This window comes from Chrysemys picta, chromosome 20 (assembly GCF_011386835.1).
Source record: "Chrysemys picta bellii isolate R12L10 chromosome 20, ASM1138683v2, whole genome shotgun sequence".
NCBI lineage: Eukaryota > Metazoa > Chordata > Testudines > Emydidae > Chrysemys > Chrysemys picta.
In genome coordinates, this window is record NC_088810.1 from 1,557,429 (window position 1) to 1,582,046 (window position 24,618).

Consider the following 24,618-nt stretch of genomic DNA (forward strand, 5'->3'; position numbering starts at 1 on the left):
AGGTTCAGTCCCAGGCCCCCTCCCTCTCCCTCAGCTCCTCCGTTACCCCGACTCCCCCCAGCCTTTGCCCTGCTTCTGAGCGGTGCAGGAAATACAGGTCTGTCATGTAGTGTAAATGTATTACACAACGTTCTGGATTAAAATGCCTCGTAATGAATGCCTATTTGTCAAAAAAAAAAAAAAAAAAAGAGCAAAATCTGTTAACTTTCTATAGCACTTTATGCTCTAAAAGAAGTTGGTGCCTAACTTCCCTTAGGCTACCACTTTTTCACAGAGGCTTACAAACATGCTTTATTTGGTTATGTTGACTGAACTGTAAAACCCAGCTCAGCCCTTTGGCCCCCACACCAGTCAGCTGACTCCTGGGACAAGGGACCAGGCTGGATCAGAAGTGCTGGAACAATTTTTATAGTGGGGTGCTGAGAGTCAGTGACCCAATCTGTAAACATAGGATGGAAACCACTTCAAGCCAGGGGGTGCGCACTTCAGCACCATGGGCGGGAATGGTGGTGGTGGAGGGTCTGGCTGGAGTCAGGGGACAAAGAGACTTGGCTGGGGCGGCGCATGACTACCATGATGGGGTGAGAGGCTGAAGATCCTCACTGGAGTGAGAGAAGATAGGAGCCCAAATGATTGGACAACAGTATACGAGTCACATCAAATAGAATAAAAACTAGAAAAAATAATACATTTATAAAAAGTGCAAACTAAATTTAAAATGGTAATAATGAATAAAATACAAAAATATTAACAGACTTAACAAAAGTAAAATAATAAAAACTGAAAAATAAAAGAATTGTAAAATACATACAAACCATAAAAGGGGAAATAAAATTAAAAGAAACTTAATATATATATATATATAAACAATAAAATAAAAAGGAGATACAAGTAAAATATATTAAAAAGGTAAAAATATAACTATTAAGAAAAAACACACACCCAAAAAGAAAGAAAAAAGAAGTACAATTGTAAAACCGAGGGCGAGAGTCCATGGGGTTTATGCTCCTATATCATAGGGGAGGAGCTCTGATGTGTGCCCCCGTTAGGGTGAGCAGACAGCAAGTGTGAAAAATCGGGACGGGGCTGGGGGGTAATAGGAGCCTAGATAAGAAAAAGACCCCAAAATCGGGACTGTCCCTATAAAATCGGGTCATCTGGTCACCCTAGCCCCCGTGTCCCCTGTGTGGACAGGGCTAGACAGCAGTCTCACTCCGGCCATGCGGCCACCCCAGTCTGGGAGTGAGGGGCGGCGCCCTCCCGGGCTTCCGGACCCACAGACAAAGCCCGGGGGGAACCATTCCCATTTATACTTGCTGGACACAAAGCTCTTGCTCGTGTTGTACAGGAGGCTAAGTGACCCCCCTGTTATACACTGAGCAATGAGGGCTCCCTCCGTGTGGGGCAGAGGGAGACCTGCGCTCCAGGGACGAGGTAGCTGGCGGACAGACCCCGCCGGAGCGGGGAATGTCGGCAGGCGCCACTCTGCCTTAGACGGAGTCATCTCCACTTGAGCAAGCGAGACTCCCCGCAACCTCCAGGCACCTCTTCTGTCAGTGGACGGTGACCCTGACTCTGAGAGAGACCCCCGGGACAGCGAGAGATAGACGGGGTGTCCCTCGGCTGGGCCCCCTGGGGCGAGATTCAGCCCAGCCGCAGCGGGGTACACAAGGTAGTAGGTGGAGAGGGGAAGGAGAGAGAGAGCCAGGCTGGAGGCCTCCGGGCTCTGCTCCCCTCTCTGCACCGGCCTGAGGGGGGGGCCTCAGAGCTTTTCCCAGCATGTACCCAGCTCACATAACCTTGTGTCATGGATCCGGGCCAAGCCTTCGGAATGAGGGGAGAGAAAAGGGCAACGCTGCCTCTGCCCAGGCTGTGCAGAGAATCACCCCGCCCTTCTGGAACTCTCTCTGGGGACCCAGCTGGGATTGTAGCTCATTGAGACTTCCAGAGCCTGGCCCCATTGCGGTCACTCCATGGGGTAGAACAGAAACACCTGCCTTTAAAATTCAACTGTATCTAGGGTGACCCCACCTGTAATTCAAGTTCCGTAATAGAGGACACTGCTGTGGGGCGAGGGGGTATTTTGGGGTGCTGGAGGGGGGTGTGGGTACTGGGAGATGGTATTTGGGAGGTGCTGGACAGAGTATTTGGGGTGTGTAAGAGCAGGGGTGCCTCTCGGGACCGGGGGACCTCCCGCAGGGCGACCGGCAGACAGCACCCCAGGCAGGCGCTTGCTGCGCTGGGGCCTGGAGCCGCCCCTGGTTGTCCCCCATAACGTCCATTCTTCTCCCCCCCACACCCCACGGAGCACTCCCCTTTTCTCCCCCCCGCAAGGAGCACCCTTCTCTCTCTCTCCCCTCCCCTCCGGCAGGGCTGGGTTGGGTGAGGGGTTCGGGGTGGGGGTGGGGGGAGGCTAGCTGGCTGCCTGCTGAGGAATGAAAGTGAAAGTAACTCACTTCCTCGGCAGCCAGCCAGGATTGGAGGGGTCACGCGTGGCTGGGCTGGGGATAGCCAGATAGCATAGGGTTACCATATTTTGTGCCTCCGAAAGGAGGACACTCCACGGGGCCCCGGCCCCCCCCCCCAGCCCCACCCACGCCCACGCCCCAACTCCGCCCCCTCTCCAAAGTCTCCGCCCCCTCCCCTGCGTCCCGCGAACATTTAATTCGCGGGAAGCCTGAAGCAGGTAAGGGGGTGTGTGGGGGGAGGAGGCGTGGCCCAGGCTGGCCCCCCCGGCGGCTCCAGCCTGGGTCAGCTCGGGGCCTGGGGTGCTGGCCCCGGCCCCCGGCCGACCAACCCCGGCCCGCCCAGCACTGCCGGCCCCCGGCGGCCCGGCGCACCCCCCGACCCCCCGGCCCCGCGACCCCGGCCCGGCTCCCGGCCCGGCCCCCCGGCTCCCGGCCCCGCGGCCCAGCGCACCCCCCGGCGGCCCGGCCCCGCGGGCCCAGACCGGCTCCCGGCCCCACGGGCCCGGCCCGGCCCCCGGCCCGGCACCGCGCCCCCGGCTCCCCGCCCGGCCCCGCGCCCAGCCCGGCCCGGCACCGCGCGCCCGGCCCGGCTCCCGGCCCGGCACCATGCCCCTGGCCCCGCGACCCCGGCCCGGCCCCGCACCAGCCCCGGCCAAAGAAGCCCCGGCCGAGCCCTCCCTCCCTCCCGATTTTCCCGGACATGCCCGGCTTTTGGGGATTTCCCCCCGGACGGGGATTTGAGCCCCCCAAAGCCGGACATGTCCGGGAAAATCCAGACGTATAGTAACCCTAAGATAGCATGTGTGAAAAATCAGGACAGGGGGTTGGGATAGGGTGAGCAGATGTCCCACTTTCATAGGGACAGTCCCAATTTTTGGGTCTTTTTCTTGTATAGGCTCCTATTACCCCCCCCCCCCCCCGTCCTGATTTTTCACACTTGCTGTCTGGTCACCCTAGGTGGGGGTAATTGGTGCCTATATAAGACAATGCCCCAAATATCGGGACTGGCCCTATAAAATCAGGACATCTGGATCCGGTCACCCTAGCTGGGGAGCGCGTCTCTCCCCGGGGCTGGCAGCGATCCATCCCATCCGGGGGGAGCTGCGCAGGGCAGGATGAGCTGCGGTGGCTCCAGGGGTGCCCCGTCCCTGAGATCAGATGCTGGGCTAACTTCACCATGGTCCATGGGGCTGGCGGTGGGGCCCATTGGCGTGTGATCGGACCTGAGGGTTTGCTGCTGCTGTTGCCACTCTACACCCCAAGAGGTGGATTTTGGGGTCCTGCAGTTTTCCACCTCTCTCCTCCTCTACTGCAGCTGTTGGACCAGCAGGCTGGGGGGGTGAGCCAAGCATGAAAGCGGGACTGTGTTGCCGTTTAGATTGTCATTGAACAACGTTGTTTGCCAAAAATGCTGGCTAACAATCCCTGAATTCAATTTCAATATATTTTTTTAAATCAATATCTGAGCCAAAAACAGAAAATTAAGTTGTTGACAATTATTTGTGACAAGTTGGGTTTAGGGCAGGGAGTGGGCCAGTTTTCATCAGAGAAACAAAAAATGTTGACTGACTTTCCTATAGCCCTGTTACTGCTAAATAGAGCCTCCAACAACTGTAATATGCTCATCCCCTTACTAGTGCATAGAGCAGGGGTCGGCAACCTACGGCACACGCGCCAAAGGTGGCACACAAGCTGATTTTTGATGGCATGGCGCGGTGGGCTGAGCGGCTCAGCCCACCGCCGCTCTGGGGTTCCAGCTGCTGCCCCATTGCCAGCCGGGGTCCCAGCCGCCGGCCCCACTCAGCGCCTGCTGCTGGCCTGGGCTGAGCGGGGCTGGTGGCTGGAACCCCAGACAAGGATCCCCCCCAGGCAAGGATCACACTAAATTGATAAGATCTGCATTTTAATTTGATTTTAAATGAAGCTTCTTAAATATTTTAAAAACCTTCTTTACTTTAAATACAACAATAGTTTATTTCTATAATATAGACATAGAGAGAGACCTTCTACAAACGTTAAAATGTATTACTGGCATGGGAAACCTTAAATGACAGTGAACTTGGCACACCACTTCTGAAAGGTGGCCGACCCCTGGTATAGAGTGACCATATGTTGTACTAAGATTCTCTTGCTTTTTTTCCCAGTGAGTCAGTATAGCTTTTGCCAGCCCAGAGATTGGGCAGCCAATGTCTTACATTTTCACAATGTTTTGTCCAACTTTCATAAAGTAAATACATGGTTAATACGAGTTAAAAAGGCCAGGGACACTTCCTTGTGAAGAGTCTGTGCAGCAGATCACGCAAGAGCTGTGAAAATGTCCGTTTTTGATGGAACGTTAGAGGCAGTGATTTATCCTGTATTTCTGGCAGTGCCCAAAATGTGCTGCTATTACTAATGTCTTTCCAAACAAAAATGAGGCACAATAGGACTTCGGTAACATTTCTGTGCTACCTTCATCTAGATGAGATGATTCTGTGCTGACTTCAGTTTGGTCACTTTGTGCTTTACCTAGGAGTAAAACTAGGGGTTATATTTCCCCACTGCTTGGAAACCCAGCTTATTAAACTGGATAATGCCATTAATCTATTTACAGTAGAAGGTTGATATAGAGTTGTAACTAACATTAAGACTGATGCCCACTATACATTTAAAACTAAAAAGTGGCTTTGTAAAAATGACCTGGGTTTCCGACTCTATTGTGTCTCAGTCCGGGCGGAGCACCTTGTGAGGTGTCTTCACACTAGCTCAAGGTCACAGCGCAAGAACCTAGAGAGCCTCCTGAAGCACGGAGATAGTTTTGATTTAAATGGACTTGAAGTGTACGAAGAATTGAGGACACTGTCACCAATGTTGCCACATGCAAAATCGGTGATGGACATTGTACAGTTTATTCATACCAGCAAACTTGTTGACATATATCCTAATGTGCACATTGCCACTCGTATTCTACCGACAATTCCTGTAACAGTCGCATCAGGAGAACGGAGTTTCTCAAAACTAAAGCTCATTAAAAACTCTCTCCGTTCTACAATGAGTCAGGAACGCTTGACTGGTCTTGCTATTCCCGCAATCGAACAAGACATCACTTTGTCTTTGTCATACAATGACATTATTACTGATTTTGCAGCCAAAAAAAGCCAGAAAGATTGCTTTTAATTAAAAACAAATCCTTGTTTCAATACCTCTTCATATACATTTCCAATCAAATGTTGACAGATTAAAAAAATTATATTATTTGCATCATTCTGTCAAATCAGAATTTTTTCTACAGCGCTACTTCTTTAGTGCTAGTCCATCAGCATTACAGTGTGCTTAATTAAGTTAAACTGGGTTTAATAACATGCAGGTGGCAAGTTTTCCAATACTGTAAGCTTATGTTTGTGTTGTTAAGAGCCAGTCAGGCACAGGGGCACCAGTTTAATAATCCCGCCTAGGGCACCATAAATCCTAAGGACGGCCCTGAACAGGGGTACAGTAACAAGCCATCCCTGAAATCCTCCAGGGGTTTCCCGGTCATGCTGGCAGGATCAGGGGCACTGAAAGGATGGACGTGGCCTGAGTCAGTCTGTGGAGAGACAGCCTAGAGAAAGGTGAGGGGGTGAGCTGGGCCTCGCTGCCTTAGGGAGCAGCCTGCTTTGTCTCTCTCTGGTTTGGGATGGTTCTTGGGTGTGAGCGTCCTGGATTCTAAGGGGTTGTCTGTTAGAGTTGCCAACCTAGTAATATTTAAAAACCGGACACTCCAGCAGGAGTGCTGGAACCTCCCCTGCCCTGCCTCTTCCCCCCAAAGCCCCACCCGGTCCACTCCTCTTCCCCCCTCCCCGCTTTGCTCACTGCTTTTCCCCTCCCACTCCCCGGCTGGGGTCAGGAAGGATTCACCTGCAGAACCAGGGCTGGGAGCTGCAGCCGCCCAGTGAAGGTCGGAGGCAGCCCCAGCTCAGTAGGGGCTGGTGCGGGCGATGACCCAGCACCTCCCCACCTCCCCGACCTGCAGACTTTGGCTGTCCGGTCAGATCTACTGACCGGACATTGTCAGGTCCCCTTTTCGACTGGACTGGACTTTCCGGTCGAAAACCAGGCACCTGGCCACTCTAGTGTCCACTTGAAACACGGCCACTGAGCCATTGTAGCGCTTCAGTGTAGACACGACTACGCCGAGGGGCGGGGTGCGTCCGTTGCCAGAGTTAGTCCATGTCCCTGTCGACCCAGTGCTGGCTACACCGGGGCTAGGTCGGCTTCCTTACGGCCCCCAGCGGGTAGATGTTTCAAACCGCGGAGCGATGCAGCTGGGTCGCCCCAGGTGTTTAGTGTAGCGGTGCCCTAGGCATTAATGTCGAGTGACTCAAGAGTCTCTGTTAGTCTCTGGGAGGTGGGGGTGGGGGCCAGGACTCCTGGGTCTGGCATGGACGGGGGCAGCGGTACAGACACATGTGCTGTGCAGGGAATTTGGATTTATGATGCAGCTTTATTCAATGCATTAGCGTGTGGAAATACAAAAGGTGAGAACAGAGGGTGGAGGGGTGGCTGGATGCCTGGGTTCTGTTCTTGGATCTGGGAGGGAGTGGGGACTAGTGGTTAGAGCAGGGGGGCTGGGAGCCAGGACTCCTGGGTTCTCTCTCTGGCTCTGGGAGGGGAGTGGCGACTAGTGGTTATAGCAGGGGGGCTGGGAGCCAGGACTCCTGGGTTCTCTCCCCAGCTCTGGGAAGGGAGTGGGGGCTGGTGGGTTAGAGCAGTGGGGGCTGGGAGCCAGGACTCCTGGGTTCTACCCCTCGGAGCACTCTCTGGGGAGAAGCTGCTAATGGGTCTCTAATACTCAGGCCTGTTTTTAAGCCCGTCGCGCTCAGTGCAAATCCCATAATGGGTCTCTGGCTTGGGCCCTGCACCGATGGGTCTCAAAGCGCTTTACGAAGGTGTCTTGGCACTGTGTGTGTGTGTGTGTGTGTGTGTGTGTGTGCAGGGCCAGCGCAACCCATTAGGTGACCTAGGCGGTCGCCTAGAGCACTACAATTTGGGGGGCGGCGACCGAGGTGGTATTTCGGTGGTGGGACCTTCTGCCACCTAGGGTGGCAGAAAAGCTGGCAGTGCTCCTGTGTGTGTGTGAAACTGAGTCACAACTGGGGGGGCCAGCCCCAGACAGGCCTGGGGGGCGGGAGGGAATAGCTCGAAGCGGGGGCGTGCCAGTGGGATGGAGCTCAGCAGGGTGTCAGAAGCCGTCCACGGTCTCCAGTCGGGTGGCCGGGCGTAACTGGATGGCCGTTATTTGATAGGTGAATACACCCGACAACAGGACGTCTCCGGCTTTGATCTTGGCCACATCCTGGTGGCGCATCCTCTGGCTGCGAAAGGGATTTTGAGGTCGATGCCCACTGCCCAGAGAAATTGGCATTATTATCCAGCATGGGGGGGGGTGTGCACAGAGCCGCTGGCGTGGGTGGGCACAGAGCCCTGGCATGGGGGGGGGCACAGAGCCCCTGGCATGGGGGGCACAGAGCCCTGGCATGGGGGGGCACAGGCAGAGCCCTGGCATGGGGGGCACAGATTCCCACTGCACCAGGTGCTGGCCTAGCAGCTGCCCCCCAGATCTTCCAGTCTCAGTATAAAATAAGAGACGCCAGCAGGAGACAGACAACTGGCCGGAGACCGGGATGGGAGGACGAGGAAACAAGGGACCCTTCCGCCTGCAGTCCTACCCCCGTTCCGCCCCTTCTGTCTGTGCTCCTGCCCCCTTCTGCCTGTAGTCCCGCCCCTGCTCCGCCCCTTCTCACCTGTGGCCCCGCCCACAGCCCCCATCCCTTTCTGCCCATTCATCAGGGCCCTGCCCCTGTTCGACCCAGGTCTCCTCCCCCACATTCCACCCGCCCCACAACTCGTTTGCTCCTTTCTGTCCCCGCCCCCACTGTGGCCCCCATGACCGGAGCAGCTCTGTCCCCGCGCCACGGCCCCCACACGGAGTGGGACTCCTGCAGTCCCAGGGCCGCAGTGGGGTCCAGGCGCTGGGGCTTCCCCCGCCACGGGGCAGCGACCCCAAGGACGGAGGGGGAAGGCGGGAAGAGCGGAAGAAGAAAAGGGGAGAAGATGAAGTCGTTCTGAACCATCCATCCCCTGGACCCCTTTTTCGTTTGCAGATTTGAACACAGGCTGTTTCTCCCCCCAGCCCCGCCCACGCGCCCTGCAGCCTGCCCCACTCGGGCAGTTGAGTTACTCCTGATTTACCCTGGGGGAAGTGAGGGGAATGAGCCCAGGGACTCCAGGGGAGTGACTCCTGATTTACACGGGGGAATGGGCCGCAGTGGAGTGACTCCTAATTTACACGAGGGGATGGGCCCCAGTGGAGTGACTCCTGATTTACATGGGGGAACGGGCCCCAGTGGAGTGATTCCTGATTTACACGAGGGAACGGGCCCCAGTGGAGTGACTCCTGATTTACACGGGGGAACGGGCCCCAGTGGGGTGACTCCTGATTTACATGGAGGAACGGGCCCCAGTGGGGTGACTCCTGATTTATACGAGGGAACGGGCTCCAGTGGAGTGAATCCTGATTTACACGAGGGAACGGGCCCCAGTGGGGTGACTCCTGATTTCCCCAGTTCCGCACGGGGCTCGCCGGAGGGTCTGTGTGTGTAGGGCTCAGTGGGGCAGGTTCGGGGTGTGTGTGGGGGAGGATCTGAATTGAAGGGGGTTGGGAGGAGGGGGGCAGCTCCCCATACAGTGACCCCCCCCTCCCCCGCGGCAGAGGAGAGATGGGGGAAGGAAGCGGCTCTTCGACCCGCCCTTAGGCAGCTCCCCGGGCACACGGACCAGCAGGCGCAGAGCACCAGGCCTGGCTTCCCCACTCCCCCCACGCTGCTCCACAGGGAGGGAGCAGGGCTAAGGGAGAAATACGGGCGCCCCCCTCCCCCCGCGTCACCTCTGCGACGTGTCCAGTTTGGGGGCATCTCTGCCCATGGGTGCAGTTCAAGGAGGGGCGGGCAGGCTGTGGAGGAGAGCTCCCCAAGGGGCTGGGCACAGCTCAGCGTGTCCCCCCCGCCTGGACCAGAACTCACCAGCCCCATCCTTGCTGCTTCCTCCCCGCAGACCCCTGGGAGACAGGGCAGGGCTGCTAGCCCCATTGTCCAGATGGGATGGCTCGAAAGTTTGCACTGCCCAGGCGGCTGCCGGACATTCGCGTTCACAGGGGTCAACATTTATCTCAGCTCCCCGCGATTTCCTGGATTCAGACGCTACCGGCGCCAGTTTTCCCGCTCATTATTTTGCAATAGCGAACAGCCAAGGCCGTATTGCTGGCAGCCGAGCGAATAACAAGAGGTTGTAATTCCTCGGGAAAGCTGGAGCTGCGAGAGCCTTTTGCTTTAAAACCTTAAAGCAGCGTCCTGCTCCTCTCCCCACTGGTATCCTATCACATTGGTAGATGTGCAGGTGAACGAGCCCCTGATGGTATGGCTGATGTGATTAGGTCCTATGATGATGTCACTTGAATAGATATGTGGACAGAGTTGGCATCGGGGTTTGTTACAAGGATAGGTTCCTGGGTCAGTGGTTTTGTTCAGTGATGTGTGGTTGCTGGTGAGTATTTGCTTTAGGTTGGGGGGTTGTCTATAAGCGAGGACAGGTCTGTCTCCCAAGATCTGTGAGAGTAAAGGATCATCTTTCAGGATAGGTTGTAGATCTCTGATGATGCACTGGAGAGGTTTTAGTTGGGGGCCGAAGGTGACAGCTAGTGGTGTTCTGTTATTTTCTTTGTTGGGCCTGTCTTGTAGGAGGTGACTTCTGGGTACTCGTCTGGTGATATATGCCATCATGTGCCAGCAATGCCCCTCTGCCATGTACATTGGCCAAACCGGACAGTCTCTACGCAAAAGAATTAATAGACACAAATCTGACATCAGGAATCAAAATACTCAAAAACCAGTGGGAGAACACTTTAACCTGTCTGGTCATTCAGTGACAGACCTGCGGGTGGCTATATTACAACAGAAAAACTTCAAAAACAGACTCCAACGAGAGACTGCAGAGCTAGAATTGATATGCAAACTAGACACAATCAACTCAGGATTGAATAAGGACTGGGAATGGCTGAGCCATTACAAACATTGACTCTATCTCCCCTTGTAAGTATTCTCACACTTCTTATCAAACTGTCTGTACTGGGCTAGCTTGATTATCACTTCAAAAGATTTTTTTCTCTTAATTAATTGGCCTCTCAGAGTTGGTAAGACAACTCCCACCTGTTCATGCTCTCTGTATGTGTGTATATATATCTCCTCAATATATGTTCCATTCTATATGCATCCGAAGAAGCGGGCTGTAGCCCACGAAAGCTTATGCTCTAATAAATTTGTTAGTCTCTAAGGTGCCACAAGTACTCCTGTTCTTTTTTTAGTGAGTAGAGAGCAGATGGGGGTAGGTATTTGTACCCAATGGTGTGGGTTCACTTTGAGGGTTTGAAACACCAATTGCACCATCTCCTCTCTCCACTGGTGAATGTCAGAGCTAACTTTGATTCCATTAGGAGTCTAGTTACAGACTGCTGAGCTGAATTCACTTTGGGCCAATGGTGCACTAGCACTGGGGCTCCCCTATGAGCTGAAATTGCTAAGAGCTGAAATCACAAAAGAGCTGAGACCACTGAGGCTGTGTTAACTAGTGGGGGAGCCTGAAGCTATATTGCTAAGTGGCTGGCGGAGCAGTGACTGGTGCAGGGATGGTTGGAGCGGCCCAAGGAACGGAGTGCAGGAAGTGGACTGGCTTGTGGTGTAGGCTGTGGCAGAACCCCATGGAGAGAAAAGGTGCTCCTTAACACCCTGTGTGCCCCCCCTTTTACTCTGGGGCTGCACTGACCAGGGACAGAGACTTTGGGGTCTGTTGGACTTTTGGGACTTTGGGGGGTTGCTGGACCCAAGAGACTTTGGGGTCTGTTGGACTTTTGGGACTTTGGGGGGTTGCTGGACCCAAGAGACTTTGGGGTCTGTTGGACTTTGGGGACTCTGGGTGATTTTTGGGTTGCTGGATTCAAGAACCAAAGGGAAAGGACACAGCCCAATTTGCTGGGGTGGGTTTTTTGCTCATGGTTTGTGTTATGAATCCTGTTTGTGGTGTTTTTCCAATTTAATGCTGATGTCATTTACCTCATGTTATTAAACATTTTCTGTCACACTCAGACTCCGTGCTTGCGAGAGGGGAAGTATTGTCTCTTAGAGGTGCCCAGGGGGTGGTATGTAATTGTCCCAGGTCACTGGGTGGGGGCTCGAGCCGGTTTTGCATTACGTTATTGAAACAGAACCCCTAGATACAGAACCCGGCCCTTGTTGCTGCCAACTCAGCCGGGCAGAAGGGTTACATAGAGGCATAAAAGAGAGAATCAAAATCCCTCTCTGTGAAAGAGACAGTCTGAGGCTCTGTTCTTCAGCTAAGTAAGGCCTTTGTCTAAGCAGCAGAGGAAGCCATAAGCTAAGAAGTGAACGGTCACATCCTCACATCCCAAACCAGCCACATGGAAACAAGGGGCTATTGGGCTGTTAGGATACAATCCTGTCCTGATAGTCCTGTCACCTCCAGAGAAAGGGAAGAGCCTAGAAGATGTAAAAGGAAATTTAGTTTGATAGTTTTCTGTCTGGTAAGAACTCACTTATCAATAGACACAGCTGGAAAACCCTTATGTCTGTATAGATGTAGTTGTAAAATCCTGTAAAAAGCAACAGAGGGTCCTGTGGCACCTTTAAGACCAACAGAAGTATTGGGAGCATAAGCTTTCGTGGGTAAGAACCTCACTTCTTCAGATGCAAGTAATGGAAATTTCCAGAGGCAGGTATAAATCAGTGTGGAGATAACGAGGTTAGTTCAATCAGGGAGAGTGAGGTGCTCTGCTAGCAGTTGAGGTGTGAACGCCAAGTGAGGAGAAACTGCTTCTGTAGTTGGATAGCCATTCTCAGTCTTTGTTTAATCCTGATCTGATGGTGTCAAATTTGCAAATGAACTGGAGCTCAGCAGTTTCTCTTTGGAGTCTGGTCCTGAAGTTTTTTTGCTGTAAGATGGCTACCTTTACATCTGCTATTGTGTGGCCAGGGAGGTTGAAGTGTTCTCCTACAGGTTTTTGTATATTGCCATTCCTGATATCTGACTTGTGTCCATTTATCCTCTTGTGTAGTGACTGTCCAGTTTGGCCAATGTACATGGCAGAGGGGCATTGCTGGCACATGATGGCATATATCACATTGGTGGACGTGCAGGTGAATGAGCCGGTGATGTTGTAGCTGATCTGGTTAGGACCTGTGATGGTGTTGCTGGTGTAGATATGTGGGCAGAGTTGGCATCGAGGTTTGTTGCATGGGTTGGTTCCTGAGTTAGAGTTGTCACGGTGCGGTGCGTGGTTGCTTGTGAGAATATGCTTAAGGTTGGCGGGTTGTCTGTGGGCGAGGACTGGCCTGCCTCCCAAGGTCTGTGAAAGTGAGGGATCATTGTCCAGGATGGGTTGTAGATCACTGATGATGCGTTGGAGAGGTTTAAGCTGAGGACTGTAGGTGATGGCCAGTGGAGTTCTGTTGGTTTCTTTTTTGGGCCTGTCTTGTAGCAGGAGGCTTCTGGGTACATGTCTGGATCTGTTGATTTGTTTCCTTATTTCCTTGTGTGGGTATCGTAGTTTTGAGAATGCTTGGTAAAGATCTTGTAGGTGTTGGTCTCTGTCTGAGGGGTTGGAGCAGATGCGGTTGTACCTCAGTGCTTGGCTGTAGATGATGGATCACCCCTCTGTTACTTGTAAAATCCTCACTTCTGTATTGTTTTGTATGTTTATTTGCATGGTCTCTGTCTGGTTCTGTGATTGTTTCTGTCTGCTGTATAATTAATTTTGTTGGGTGTAAACCAATTAAGGTGGTGGAATATAATTGGTTAAATAACCATGTTAGGATTGGTTAGTTAAATTTCAGTAAAATGATTGGTTAAGGTCTAGCTGAGCAGAACTCAAGTTTTACTATATAGTCTGCAGTCAATCAGGAAGTAAGCGGGGGGGAATGGGAACAGGGACTTGGGGTGGGGGAATTGGGATCATGTTTTGCTAAGGGGGGAATGGGAACAGGGATGGCTCTGTGGTGTCAGAGCTGGGAAGGGGAACACTGAGGAATGAAGCTGGAATCATGCTTGCTGAAAGTTCACCCCAATAAACATCGAATTGTTTGTGCCTTTGGGTATTGTTGCTCATGCGAAAAGGACCAGGGAAGTAAGAGGGTAAAGTAATAAGCCCCCTAAGAGCTGTCCCAGTACACAGGACTGCTGACACACCACTGATGGAGGAGGAGGTGGCTCAGGGTGGACACCGGCAGCTGGTTACTTCTGGCAGCAGGCAGTGCTCCACCCCTGCTCTGAACCCTCCCGCCGTGGTAATAGGAAACCGTTCTGCTCTTCTTGATACAGGAGAGAAGGAATCACCCCCTACAGTAAAGGAGGAGAAGCCTCGTACCCCTAAGGCTGGGAGGTCTGCTGCCACCACTGCGAATAGGAAACGTAGGGTAGTGATGGTCGGAGACTCTCTGCTGAGGGGGACGGAGGTGCCCATCTGTCGCCCTGACATTTCATCTCGGGAGGTATGCTGCCTGCCGGGGGCCCGTATCCGAGACGTTACGGAGGCATTGTCGAGGATTATCCAGCCCTCTGACTACTACCCCATGCTACTCATCCATGTGGGCACAAATGATACTGCGCGGTGTGACACTGAGCGGATCAAGAGTGACTACAGGGCTCTGGGAGTACGGGTGAAGGAGTTTGGAGCGCAGGTGGTATTCTCTTCAATTCTTCCTGTCAAAGGTAGGGGCCCGGGCAGAGACAGATGCATCATGGAGGTGAATGCCTGGCTGCGAAGATGGTGTCACCAGGAGGGCTTTGGCTTCCTTGACCACGGGATGCTATTTGAGGAAGGACTGCTAGGCAGAGATGGCATTCACCTTTCGAGGAGGGGAAAGACCCTATTTGGACACAGACTGACTAACCTAGTGAGGAGGTCTTCAAACTAGGTTCGACGGGGACAGGTGAGCAAAGCCCACAGGTAAGTGGGAAACATGGAGACCTGAGAGATGGGTCGGAAACGAGAGGGAGTGTGGGCTATATTGGCAGAGAGAAAGGAGGGTCAGGGCAAAACTGGGAGGCAAGATCGAACCAGTATCTTAGATGCCTATATACAAATGCGAGAAGTATGGGGAATAAGCAGGAAGAACTGGAAGTGCTAATAAATAAATACAACTATGACATTGTTGGCATCACTGAAACTTGGTGGGATAATACACATGATTGGAATGTTGGTGTGGATGGGTACAGCTTGCTCAGGAAGGATAGACGGGGGAAAAGGGAGGAGGTGTTGCCTTATACATTAAAAATGTACACACTTGGACTGAGGTAGAGATGGACATAGGAGACGGAAGTGTTGAGAGTCTCTGGGTTAGGCTAAAAGGGGTAAAAAACAAGGGAGATGTCATGCTAGGAGTCTACTACAGGCCACCTAACCAGGTGGAAGAGGTGGATGAGGCTTTTTTTAAACAAATAACAAAATCATCCAAAGCCCAAGATTTGGTGGTGATGGGGGACTTCAACTATCCGGCTATATGTTGGGAAAATAACACAGCGGGGCACAGACTATCCAACAAATTCCTGGACTGCATTGCAGACAACTTTTTATTTCAGAAGGTTGAAAAAGCTACTAGGGGGGGAAGCTGTTCTAGACTTGATTTTAACAAATAGGGAGGAACTCGTTGAGAATTTGAAAGTAGAAGACAGCTTGGGTGAAAGTGATCATGAAATCATAGAGTTTGCAATTCTAAGGAAGGGTAGAAGGGAGAACAGCAAAATAGAGACAATGGATTTCAGGAAGGCGGATTTTGGTAAGTTCAGAGAGCTGATTCATAGATTCTAGGACTGGAAGGGACCTCGAGAGGTCATTGAGTCCAGTCCCCTGCCCTCATGGCAGGACCAAATACTGTCTAGACCATCCCTGATAGACATTTATCTAACCTACTCTTAAAATCTCCCTGGGAATCAAGACTGAGGGGAAAAACAACTGAGGAGAGTTGGCAGTTTTTCAAAGGGACACTATTAAGGGCCCAAAAGCAAGCTATTCCGCTGGTTAGGAAAGATAGAAAATGTGGCAAAAGACCACCTTGGCTAAACCACGAGATCTTGCACGATCTAAAAAATAAAAAGGAGTCATATAAAAAATGGAAACTAGGACAGATTACAAAGGATGAATATAGGCAAACAACACAGGAATGCAGGGGCAAGATTAGAAAGGCAAAGGCACAAAACGAGCTCAAACTAGCTACGGGAATAAAGAGAAACAAGAAGACTTTTTATCAATACATTAGAAGCAAGAGGAAGACCAAAGACAGGGTAGGCCCACTGCTTAGTGAAGAGGGAGAAACAGTAAAAGGAAACTTGGAAATGGCAGAGATGCTTAATGACTTCTTTGTTTCGGTCTTCACCGAGAAGTCTGAAGGAATGCCTAACATAGTGAATGCTAATGGGAAGGGGGTAGGTTTAGCAGATAAAATAAAAACAGAACAAGTTAAAAATCACTTAGAAAAGTTAGATGCCTGCAAGTCACCAGGGCCTGATGAAATGCATCCTAGAATACTCAAGGAGCTAATAGAGGAGGTATCTGAGCCTCTAGCTATTATCTTTGGAAAATCATGGGAGACGGGAGAGATTCCAGAAGACTGGAAAAGGGCAAATCTAGTGCCCATCTATAAAAAGGGAAATGAAAACAACCCAGGAAACTACAGACCAGTTAGTTTAACTTCTGTGCCAGGGAAGAGAATGGAGCAAGTAATTAAGGATGCCTTTCATCAGGCCTTGGTGACTTGCAGGCATCTAATTTTTCTAAGTGATTTTTAACTTGTTCTCCCTCCTCACTGAGCAGTGTGTTGTTTGCCTATATTCATCCTTTGTAATCTGTCCTAGTTTCCATTTTTTACATGACTCCTTTTTAGTTTTTAGATCATGCGAGATCTCGTGGTTAAGCCAAGCTGGTCTTTTGCCCCATTTTCTCTCTTTCCTACCCAGCGGAATAGCTCGCTTTTTCCAGACAACTGTTTCTTTGCTGTCCCTTTCACACTCCGCCCGGACCTGCACCCAGGGGCGTGGAGGCTGGAGCTCACCTGTCCAACGTTCCTTCCATTCCCCCTTTTGGGGCTGGTTGGAAACAGGGTTACAGTGACAAGCCCTCCTTGAAATGCTCCGGTGGTTTTCTCGTTATGCTGGCAGGATCAGGGGCACTGAAAGGATGGACGTGGCCTGAGTCAGTCTGTGGAGAGCCAGCCTAGAGAATAGGGAGGGGGCGAGCTGGGCCTCTCAGCCTTATGGAGCAGCCTGCTTTGTCTCTCTCTGGTTTGGGACGGTTCTTGGGTGTGAGCCTCCTGGATTCTAAGGGGTTGTCTGTTAGGGTTGTCAAGTTGGTAATATTAAAAAACCAGACACTCCAGCAGGAGTGCTGGAACCGACCCTGCCCTGCCTCTTCCCCCCAAAGCCCCACCCCTGCCCCGCCTCTTCCCGAGGCTCCACCCCATCCACTCCTCTTCCCCCCTCCCTGCTTTGCTCACTGCTTTTCCCCTCCCACCCCCCGGCTGGGGTCAGGAGAGACTCACCTGCAGAACCGGGGCTGGGAGCTGCAGCCGCCCAGTGAAGGTCGGAGGCAGCCCCGGCTCAGTAGGGGCTGGTGCGGGCGATGACCCAGCGCCTCCCCACCTCCCCCATAAGCAGACTTTGGCTGTCCAGTCAGTAGATCTGACCGGACACTGTCAGGTTCCCTTTTCGACTGGACTGGACTTTCCAGTTGAAAACCAGGCACCTGGCCACCCTAGTGTCCACTTGAAACGCGGCCACACTGCGCCATTGTAGCGCTTCAGTGTAGACACGACTACACCGAGGGGCGGGTGTGTCCGTTGCCGGAGTTAGTCCATCTTCCTGAGAGCTGGGACGTCTGATTTCTCCCCATCGACCCAGCGCTGGCTACACCGGGGCGAGGTCAGCTTCCTTACAGCCCCCAGCGTGTGGATGTTTCACACCCCGGAGCGATGCAGGATGCGACCCATCGCCCCAGGTGTTTAGTGTAGAGCTGCCCTCGGCAATAACGTCGAGTGACTCAAGATTCCCTGTTAGTCTCTGGGAGGTGGGGGTGGGGGCCAGGACTCCTGGGTCCGGTGCGGACGGGGCAGCGGTACAGACTCATGTGCTCTGCAGGGAATTTGGATTTATGATGCAGCTTTATTCAATGCATTAGTGTGTGGAAATTCAAAAGGTGAGAACAGAGGGTAGAGGGGTGGCAGGATGCCTGGGTTCTCTCCCCAGCTCTGGGAGGGGAGTGGGGGCTGGTGGGTTAGAGAAGTGGGGGCTGGGAGCCAGGACTCCTGGGTTCTACCCCTCAGAGCGCTCTCTGGGGAGAAGCTGCTAATGGGTCTCTAATACTCAGGCCTGTTTTTAAGCCCGTCACGCTCAGTGCAAAGCCCATAATGGGTCTCTGGCTTGGGCCCTGCACTGATGGGTCTCAAAGCGCTTTATGAAGGCAGCTCAGCACCGTTATTCCCCGCCTGGGGTGGGGGTAAACTGAGTCACAGCTGGGGGTGAAGCCACGGACAGGCCTGGGAAGGGGTGGGAGGGAATAGCTCGAAGCGGGTCCGTGTCACTGGGATGCAGCTCAGCAGGGCATCAGAAGCCATCCACAGTCTCCACCCAGGGGGCCGGGCTTAACTGGATCTTCTTGATTTGATAGATGTATACGCCCGACACCAGGGGGAACCCGGGTTTGATCTTGGCCACATCCTTGGTGGCACATCCTCTTCCCGCAAAAGGGATTTCGATGCCTCCTGCCCAGAGAAATTGTTGTTATTATCCGGCATGGGAGGGAGGCGCACAGAGCCCCTGGCATTGGGGGTGTCATAAACATAGATACGGTAACATAAAAACCCTCCTTGGCAGCTGTACTAAATCCCTTTACCTGTAAGGGGTTAAGAAGCTCAACTAACCTGGTTGGCACCTGACCAGAAGGGCCAATGGGGAAAGAAGATACTTTCAAATCTGGGGGTGGAGGGGGGATTTGTTTGTGCTCTTTTTGTTTTGTTCCCTCTCTGGACTGAGAGAGAGACCAGGCAGGGACAACATCTCCTGAAAACATACCTGGAACGATTCATCTAAGATTACAAAAGTTGTAAGCAGGGCAAGGAAATGTGTTAAATTATCTTTTGTTTTAGCTTGTGAATTTTTCCTATGTTAAGAGGTAGTTTTATTCCTGTTTTTGTAACTGTGAAGTTGAGTCCAGGGGGGAATCATCTGTGTTTTAAATCTTTTTATTATCCTGTAAAGTTACCTTCCATCTTGATTTGGCAGGTGTGGCTCTTTTACTTTTTCTTTAAATAAAGTTCTTCTTTTAAGAACCTGTTTGATTTTCAGTGTCCTAGAGACAAAGGGTCTGGTTGGTACTCACATTATTCTCAAGCCTCCCCAGGAAAGGGGGTGAAGAGGCTTGGGGGGATATTTTGGGGGGATAGGGATTCCAAGTGACCCTACCCTGAATGTTTGTTTAAATCATTTGGTGGTGGCAGCGATACCGTCCAAGGACAAGGGAAGGAATTTGTGCCTTCAGGATGTTTTTAACCTAAGCTGCTAGAATATAAGCTTAAGGGGTCTTTCATGTGGGTCCCCACATCTGTACCCCACAGTTCAGAGTGGGGGGGAACCTTGACGGGGGGCACAGAGCTCCTGGCACAGGGGGGACAGAGACTCACTGCACCAGGCGCTGGCAAAGCAGCTGAGAGACGGCCCGTGCCCCCCAGATCTGCCAGTCTCAGGGTAAAGAAGAGACACTAGCAGGAGACAGACGACTGGCCGGAGCGGGGGGGGGGGGAGAGACAGACGAGGAAAGGCGACAATTCCGGTTGGATGGGGCCATTTCAAAAAGCCCCAGGAAAAGGGGGGGGGGGATTCCCAAAGGGAGAAGTCAGGAAGGGGGAAGGAGGAGGAAACGGACAGGAAGGAGAGACGACAAGAGGAAAGAGACGGACAGAAGGAAAAGAAAGGGGAGAACAAACAAGAAAAGACGTCAGAGGTGGATTAAGGTTTCCTGGGACCCTGGGCCAGAGCAAGTGGGTGGGGGGGGGTTCTCCCCACCCCGTCCACCTGCGGCCCTGCCCCTGCTCCGCCCCTTCTGCCTGCGGCCCTGCCCACAGCTCCATCCCTTTCTGCCCCTTACCCTGGGCCTTGCCTCTGTTCCCCCAGGTTCCCCTCCCCCATATTCCACCTACCCCACAACTCGTTTGCTCCTTTCTGTCCCCGCCCCCACTGTGGCCCCATGACCGGAGCAGCTCTGTCCCCGCGTCACGGCCCCACAGGGAGTGAGACTCCCGCAGTCCCAGGGCTGCAGCGGGGTCCGGGTGCTGGGGCTTCCCCTGCCACGGGGCAGCGACCCCAAGGACGGAGGGGGAAGGCGGGAAGAGCGGAAGAAGAAAAGGGGGAGAAGATGAAGTCGTTCTGAACCATCCACCCGCTGGACCCCTTTTTCGTTTGCAGATTTTGAACACAGGCTGTTTCTCCCCCCAGCCCCGCCCACGCGCCCTGCAGCCTGCCCCACTCGTGGGGGGGGGGTGCTTGGTCCAGTGCCCGCTGGCATGCCCGGGCATCTCCTGAGCAGGTTTGGCCTGGGGGGGGCCTATGGGGAACTCACTTTCTGACAGCATCCCAACGACGTCGACGCACTGGTTGGCGCCCCCCTGGCAGTGCAGGATGTCGTTCTGGAGGCAGCGGGGGGATCCCATGGCAAAGCACGACGGGCACTGTCTTCCGTTGGGCAAGGTGCTGAGTCTGGAGCCTGTGGACAAAGAGCGGGGAATCAGAATCGGGGCTGAAGCGGGACGCAGCTCCTTGTATCTCGGCGTTTCCAGGGCGGGTAGACTGCGGTGAAGGCACAGGGTTGGATGTCAGGACGCCTGGGTTCTCTTCCTCCCACCTCTGCCGCTGACTGGCCGGGGGAGCTTGGACTTTCCTGGGCCTCAGTTTCCCCAACGGGAACATGGTAAGAATGATCCTGCCTGGGTCCATTCAGATTGGAAGCTCGTTGGGACAGGAGCTGTGTGTCCTTATGTGTCTGGGCAGCGCCCGACATGATGGGGGGCCCTGATCTCGGTCGGGGGGGCTGGGCAGCGCCCGGTGCAATGAGTCCCTGATCTCCAAGGGTGCAGGGCAGCGGAGGGAAAGGGCAGGGCAGGTGAGAGGTGCCAGGGTGGGGGCGGGCACAGGCCGGGTACGTACGTTCCCTTATCTCCCCCGTGTTGCAGTTGGTCTCTCTGCAGATCTCAGAGTGGATCCTCACGTAGACGCCGCCCCCGAATTCGAAGTCCAGGTCACCCTCCAGGCTCAACCGGCTGAGGACGCATAACTGTGAGATGCCCCTGTGCACCTCGCCCCCTGGTGGGGAGGGGAAGGAACGGCTGTCAAGGGGTGAAAGCAAGATAGCGCCCGAACCCCAAACTCCCGCCAGCTCCCTACAGCTGGATTAAGGCCACACACCCCACCCCACATGGCTCTGCCTCAGTGTTTGATCCAACCCCCCTACCCGGAGTGACGGTGTGTGCAAACTGGTGGCAGGGGTGGGATCCCACGGGCCTTAGCCTGGCAGTTGGGGCTCTCTACTTTGGGGGGGCGGGGGAGGGCAGGCCTGTTGTACTCTGCCCCTCATGCAGGGTCCCTAGCTGGGTGCGGGGGGGGGGAGTTGACAGAGTCCCCCTAGGGCCAAGGGGCTGGGAGTTAAAACCCCATTGAGATGCCTGGGGAAATTTTCTCTCTTCTTGGCAATCGGCTCAGGCTCTGAGCAGACCCAGGCATGTCGCTGCGTCTGTCACACTGACTATGAAGGCCTGAGAGCTGCTGTTTGGTTTTAGCTGAACGCCGCGATTTTGCTCTAATCTGCTGCTTCACGATGTGCAGCCTCGAGAGCCCGCGCCTTGCTCTGGGTCACGGCGCCACGGCACGTACCGTAGCTGTTCTCTTCATGAACAGCGATGCAAGCATCTGCCCCACTGCTACAGCTCCTCTCTTCGCGGCTGCTGTCCCCGGGGAGTCTCCGGTAACAGCTGGAAGGACGTGCTGTGAAAGGAATTTCTCCTGAGTTGTAGCCTTGCCCACCATTTACTGGCATGGCAGGTCATTTTCTGGCACCGGGGCAGCTCAAATCCCGTGAGCCAGGTTCTCAGGCCCCCAGGGACCCTTTCGGCTGGGCTGGCCCCCCTGGGAGTTATTTCGAGAGCGGAGGCAGAGCCATTTCTGCTGACTCCCTCCAGCAGCCAGACCAGGAACGTCCCTGTCTGGAAAATGGGAACGTTTCCCATGGTGATTTTCTCAGGGGAACAATCCACGTGATGCTTTCCTAAGAGCTGCACAGACCGCGTCTGAGATCAGCTCCCCGTCGTGCCAGGTGCTGCACAGACCCACCTTGAAAAACAGATCCTCCCCAAAGAGATTACGGTCAACTAGACAGAGTGGTGGAGGAAACTGAGGCACGGAGCAGGGACTTGCTCACTGGCAGATCTGGGGATAGAACCCATTATACCCCACTCCCCCTCCAGGAGTTGGGATAGAACCCAGGCGTCCTGGCTCTCCCCACCCCCACTTTAATCCATTAGACCCCCAGAAACTCACACCACACACCGTTGGCCGTAGCTAGGAGAGCCCAGAGGAGACACAAGACAAGACGAACGTCCATGGCTCTGGAGAGAGCAGGGGGCTGGTGTCAGAGCCACTTAACCTGGAACGCAGGAGAGATCACAGAGCAAAGTCTGCTTTTCTGCCCCCAACTCTGGGAGGGGAGTGGGGTCTAGTGGTTAGAGCGAGGGCCGTGGGTTGGGAGCCAGGACTCCTGGTTTCCCTCCCCAGCTCTGGGAGGGGATTCGTATCCAGTGGTTAGAGCAGGGGAGCCAGAAGTCAGGACTCCTGGGTTCTCTCCTCAGCTCTGGGAGGGGATTCGGATCCAGTGGTTAGAGCAGGGAAGCCAGAAGTCAGGACTCCTGGGTTCTCTCCTCAGCTCTGGGAGGGGATTCGGATCCAGTGGTTAGAGCGGGGAGGGGGGCTGGGATCCAGGACTCCTGGGTTCTCTCCTGAGCTCTGGGAGAACCCCCCTCCCCTGCACTAGGAAGCCCCGATATTCTGTAGGGGGCCGTGGCATTGTGCAGCAGTCTCTGGGGAGTGCCCGCCCGAGCGAGCAGGGTTGGCAGCGTCGCCCGCTGAGCCCAGCCATGGATCAAGGACAACCCCAGAGCCAGTCTCTTCCCACTCTGCCCAGTGGTCCCCCGGTTAGACAGAGGCCCTGGCACCCGCCGCCTGGCTTCCCCCTGCCCTAAGCACTGGGTTTAATCCAGCTGGGCAGGGGCAGGGGCTGGGGCAGGGGCAGGGGCTGGGGCAGGGGCAGGGGCAGGGGCTGGCGCGGGGCAGGGACGGCGGGGTCGGCTGGAGAGGGAATTCTCACCTGGGCAGCAGAGGGCTCGGGGGTGGGTTTGCAGCTCTGTCCCTGGGCGTGGAGATGCCGGGGTTAGCTGCTGGCTGGGGAGTGGGCAGGGGCGGGCTGGTTAAATAGATGGTGCGGCAGGCGGGCACCATGCCAGGCCGGGGCACTTCTCCAAAGCCCTCCCCCGTCCTCCCCCTGCTGAAGGGCGGCCCCCGGAGCTGGTGTGAACAGGAGCAGCCTCGCTGAGTGACTCCTGATTTACCCTGGGGGAAGTGAGGGGAATGGGCCCAGGGACTCCAGGGGGGTGACTCCTGATTTACACGGGGGAACGGGCCCCAGTGGGTGACTCCTGATTTACACGGGGAACGGGCCCCAGTGGAGTGACTCCTGATTTACGCAAGGGAACGGGCCCCAGTGGAGAGACTCCTGATTTACAAGGGGGAACGGGCCCCAGTGGGTGACTCCTGATTTACGCAAGGGAACGGGCCCCAGTGGAGTGACTCCTGATTTACATAGGGGAATGGGCCCCAGTGGAGAGACTCCTGATTTACACGGGGGACCGGGCCCCAGTGGAGAGACTCCTGATTTACACGGGGGACCGGGCCCCAGTGGAGAGACTCCTGATTTACATAGGGGAATGGGCCCCAGTGGAGAGACTCCTGATTTACACGGGGGACCGGGCCCCAGTGGAGAGACTCCTGATTTACACGGGGGACCGGGCCCCAGTGGAGTGACTCCTGATTTACATAGGGGAATGGGCCCCAGTGGAGAGACTCCTGATTTACACGGGGGACCGGGCCCCAGTGGAGTGACTCCTGATTTACACGGGGAACGGGCCCCAGTGGAGAGACTCCTGATTTACACGGGGGAACGGGCCCCAGTGGGTGACTCCTGATTTACGCAAGGGAACGGGCCCCAGTGGAGTGACTCCTGATTTACACGGGGGAACGGGCCCCAGTGGGTGACTCCTGATTTACACGGGGAACGGGCCCCAGTGGAGAGACTCCTGATTTACACGGGGGACCGGGCCCCAGTGGAGTGACTCCTGATTTACGCAAGGGAACGGGCCCCAGTGGAGTGACTCCTGATTTACATAGGGGAATGGGCCCCAGTGGAGAGACTCCTGATTTACACGGGGGACCGGGCCCCAGTGGAGAGACTCCTGATTTACACAGGGGACCGGGCCCCAGTGGAGAGACTCCTGATTTACATGGGGGAACGGGCCCCAGTGGAGTGAGTCCTGATTTCCCCAGTTCTGCACGGGGCTCGCCGGAGGGTCTGTGTGTGGGGTACTCAGTGGGGCAGGTTCGGGGTGCGTGTGGGGGAGGATCTGAATTGAAGGGGTTGGGGGAGGGGGGCAGCTCTCCATACAGTGACACTCCCCCCCCCCCCGTGGCTGAGGAGTGATGGGGGAAGGAAGCGGCTCTCCGACCCGCCCTTAGGCAGCCCCCCTGGGCACACGGACCGGCAGGCGCACAGCACCAGGCCTGGCTTCCCCACTCCCCCCACGCTGCTCCGCAGGGAGGGAGCAGGGCTAAGGGAGGGGGTGCTCCCATCCCCCTACATCACCTCTGCGACGTGTCCAGTTTGGGGGGCAATGCCCCTGCCCCTTCATCTCTGCCCATGGGTGCAGTTCAAGGAGGGGCGGGCAGGCTGTGGAGGAGAGCTCCCCAAGGGGCTGGGCAGAGC

General features: G+C 54.6%; 1 protein-coding gene and 1 long non-coding RNA gene across 3 annotated transcripts; both read right to left on the minus strand.

The window, feature by feature from the left end:
* Window positions 1–6,910: 6,910 nt before the first annotated feature.
* LOC135976741 (uncharacterized) lies at window positions 6,911–10,137 on the minus strand. Its single transcript, XR_010594040.1, has 2 exons — window positions 9,509–10,137; window positions 6,911–7,831 (listed from the first exon to the last, which is right to left on the minus strand). It is a non-coding gene; the product is annotated as an uncharacterized LOC135976741 (long non-coding RNA).
* Window positions 10,138–17,685: 7,548 nt separating this feature from the next.
* LOC101936590 (phospholipase A2 inhibitor and Ly6/PLAUR domain-containing protein-like) lies at window positions 17,686–23,094 on the minus strand. Of its 2 annotated transcripts, none has more exons than XM_065574031.1 (6): window positions 22,951–23,094; window positions 22,137–22,233; window positions 21,465–21,575; window positions 20,742–20,897; window positions 20,158–20,301; window positions 17,686–18,304 (listed from the first exon to the last, which is right to left on the minus strand). In XM_065574031.1, the coding sequence occupies exons 2-6, from the start codon at window positions 22,189–22,191 to the stop codon at window positions 18,147–18,149; spliced, it is 624 nt and encodes a 207-aa protein (XP_065430103.1). In that variant the 5' UTR covers window positions 22,192–22,233; window positions 22,951–23,094; the 3' UTR covers window positions 17,686–18,146. The 2 variants fall into 2 exon arrangements, with proteins under 2 accessions (XP_065430103.1, XP_065430102.1); XM_065574030.1 differs by having other exon boundaries at window positions 22,128–22,233.
* Window positions 23,095–24,618: the final 1,524 nt, after the last annotated feature.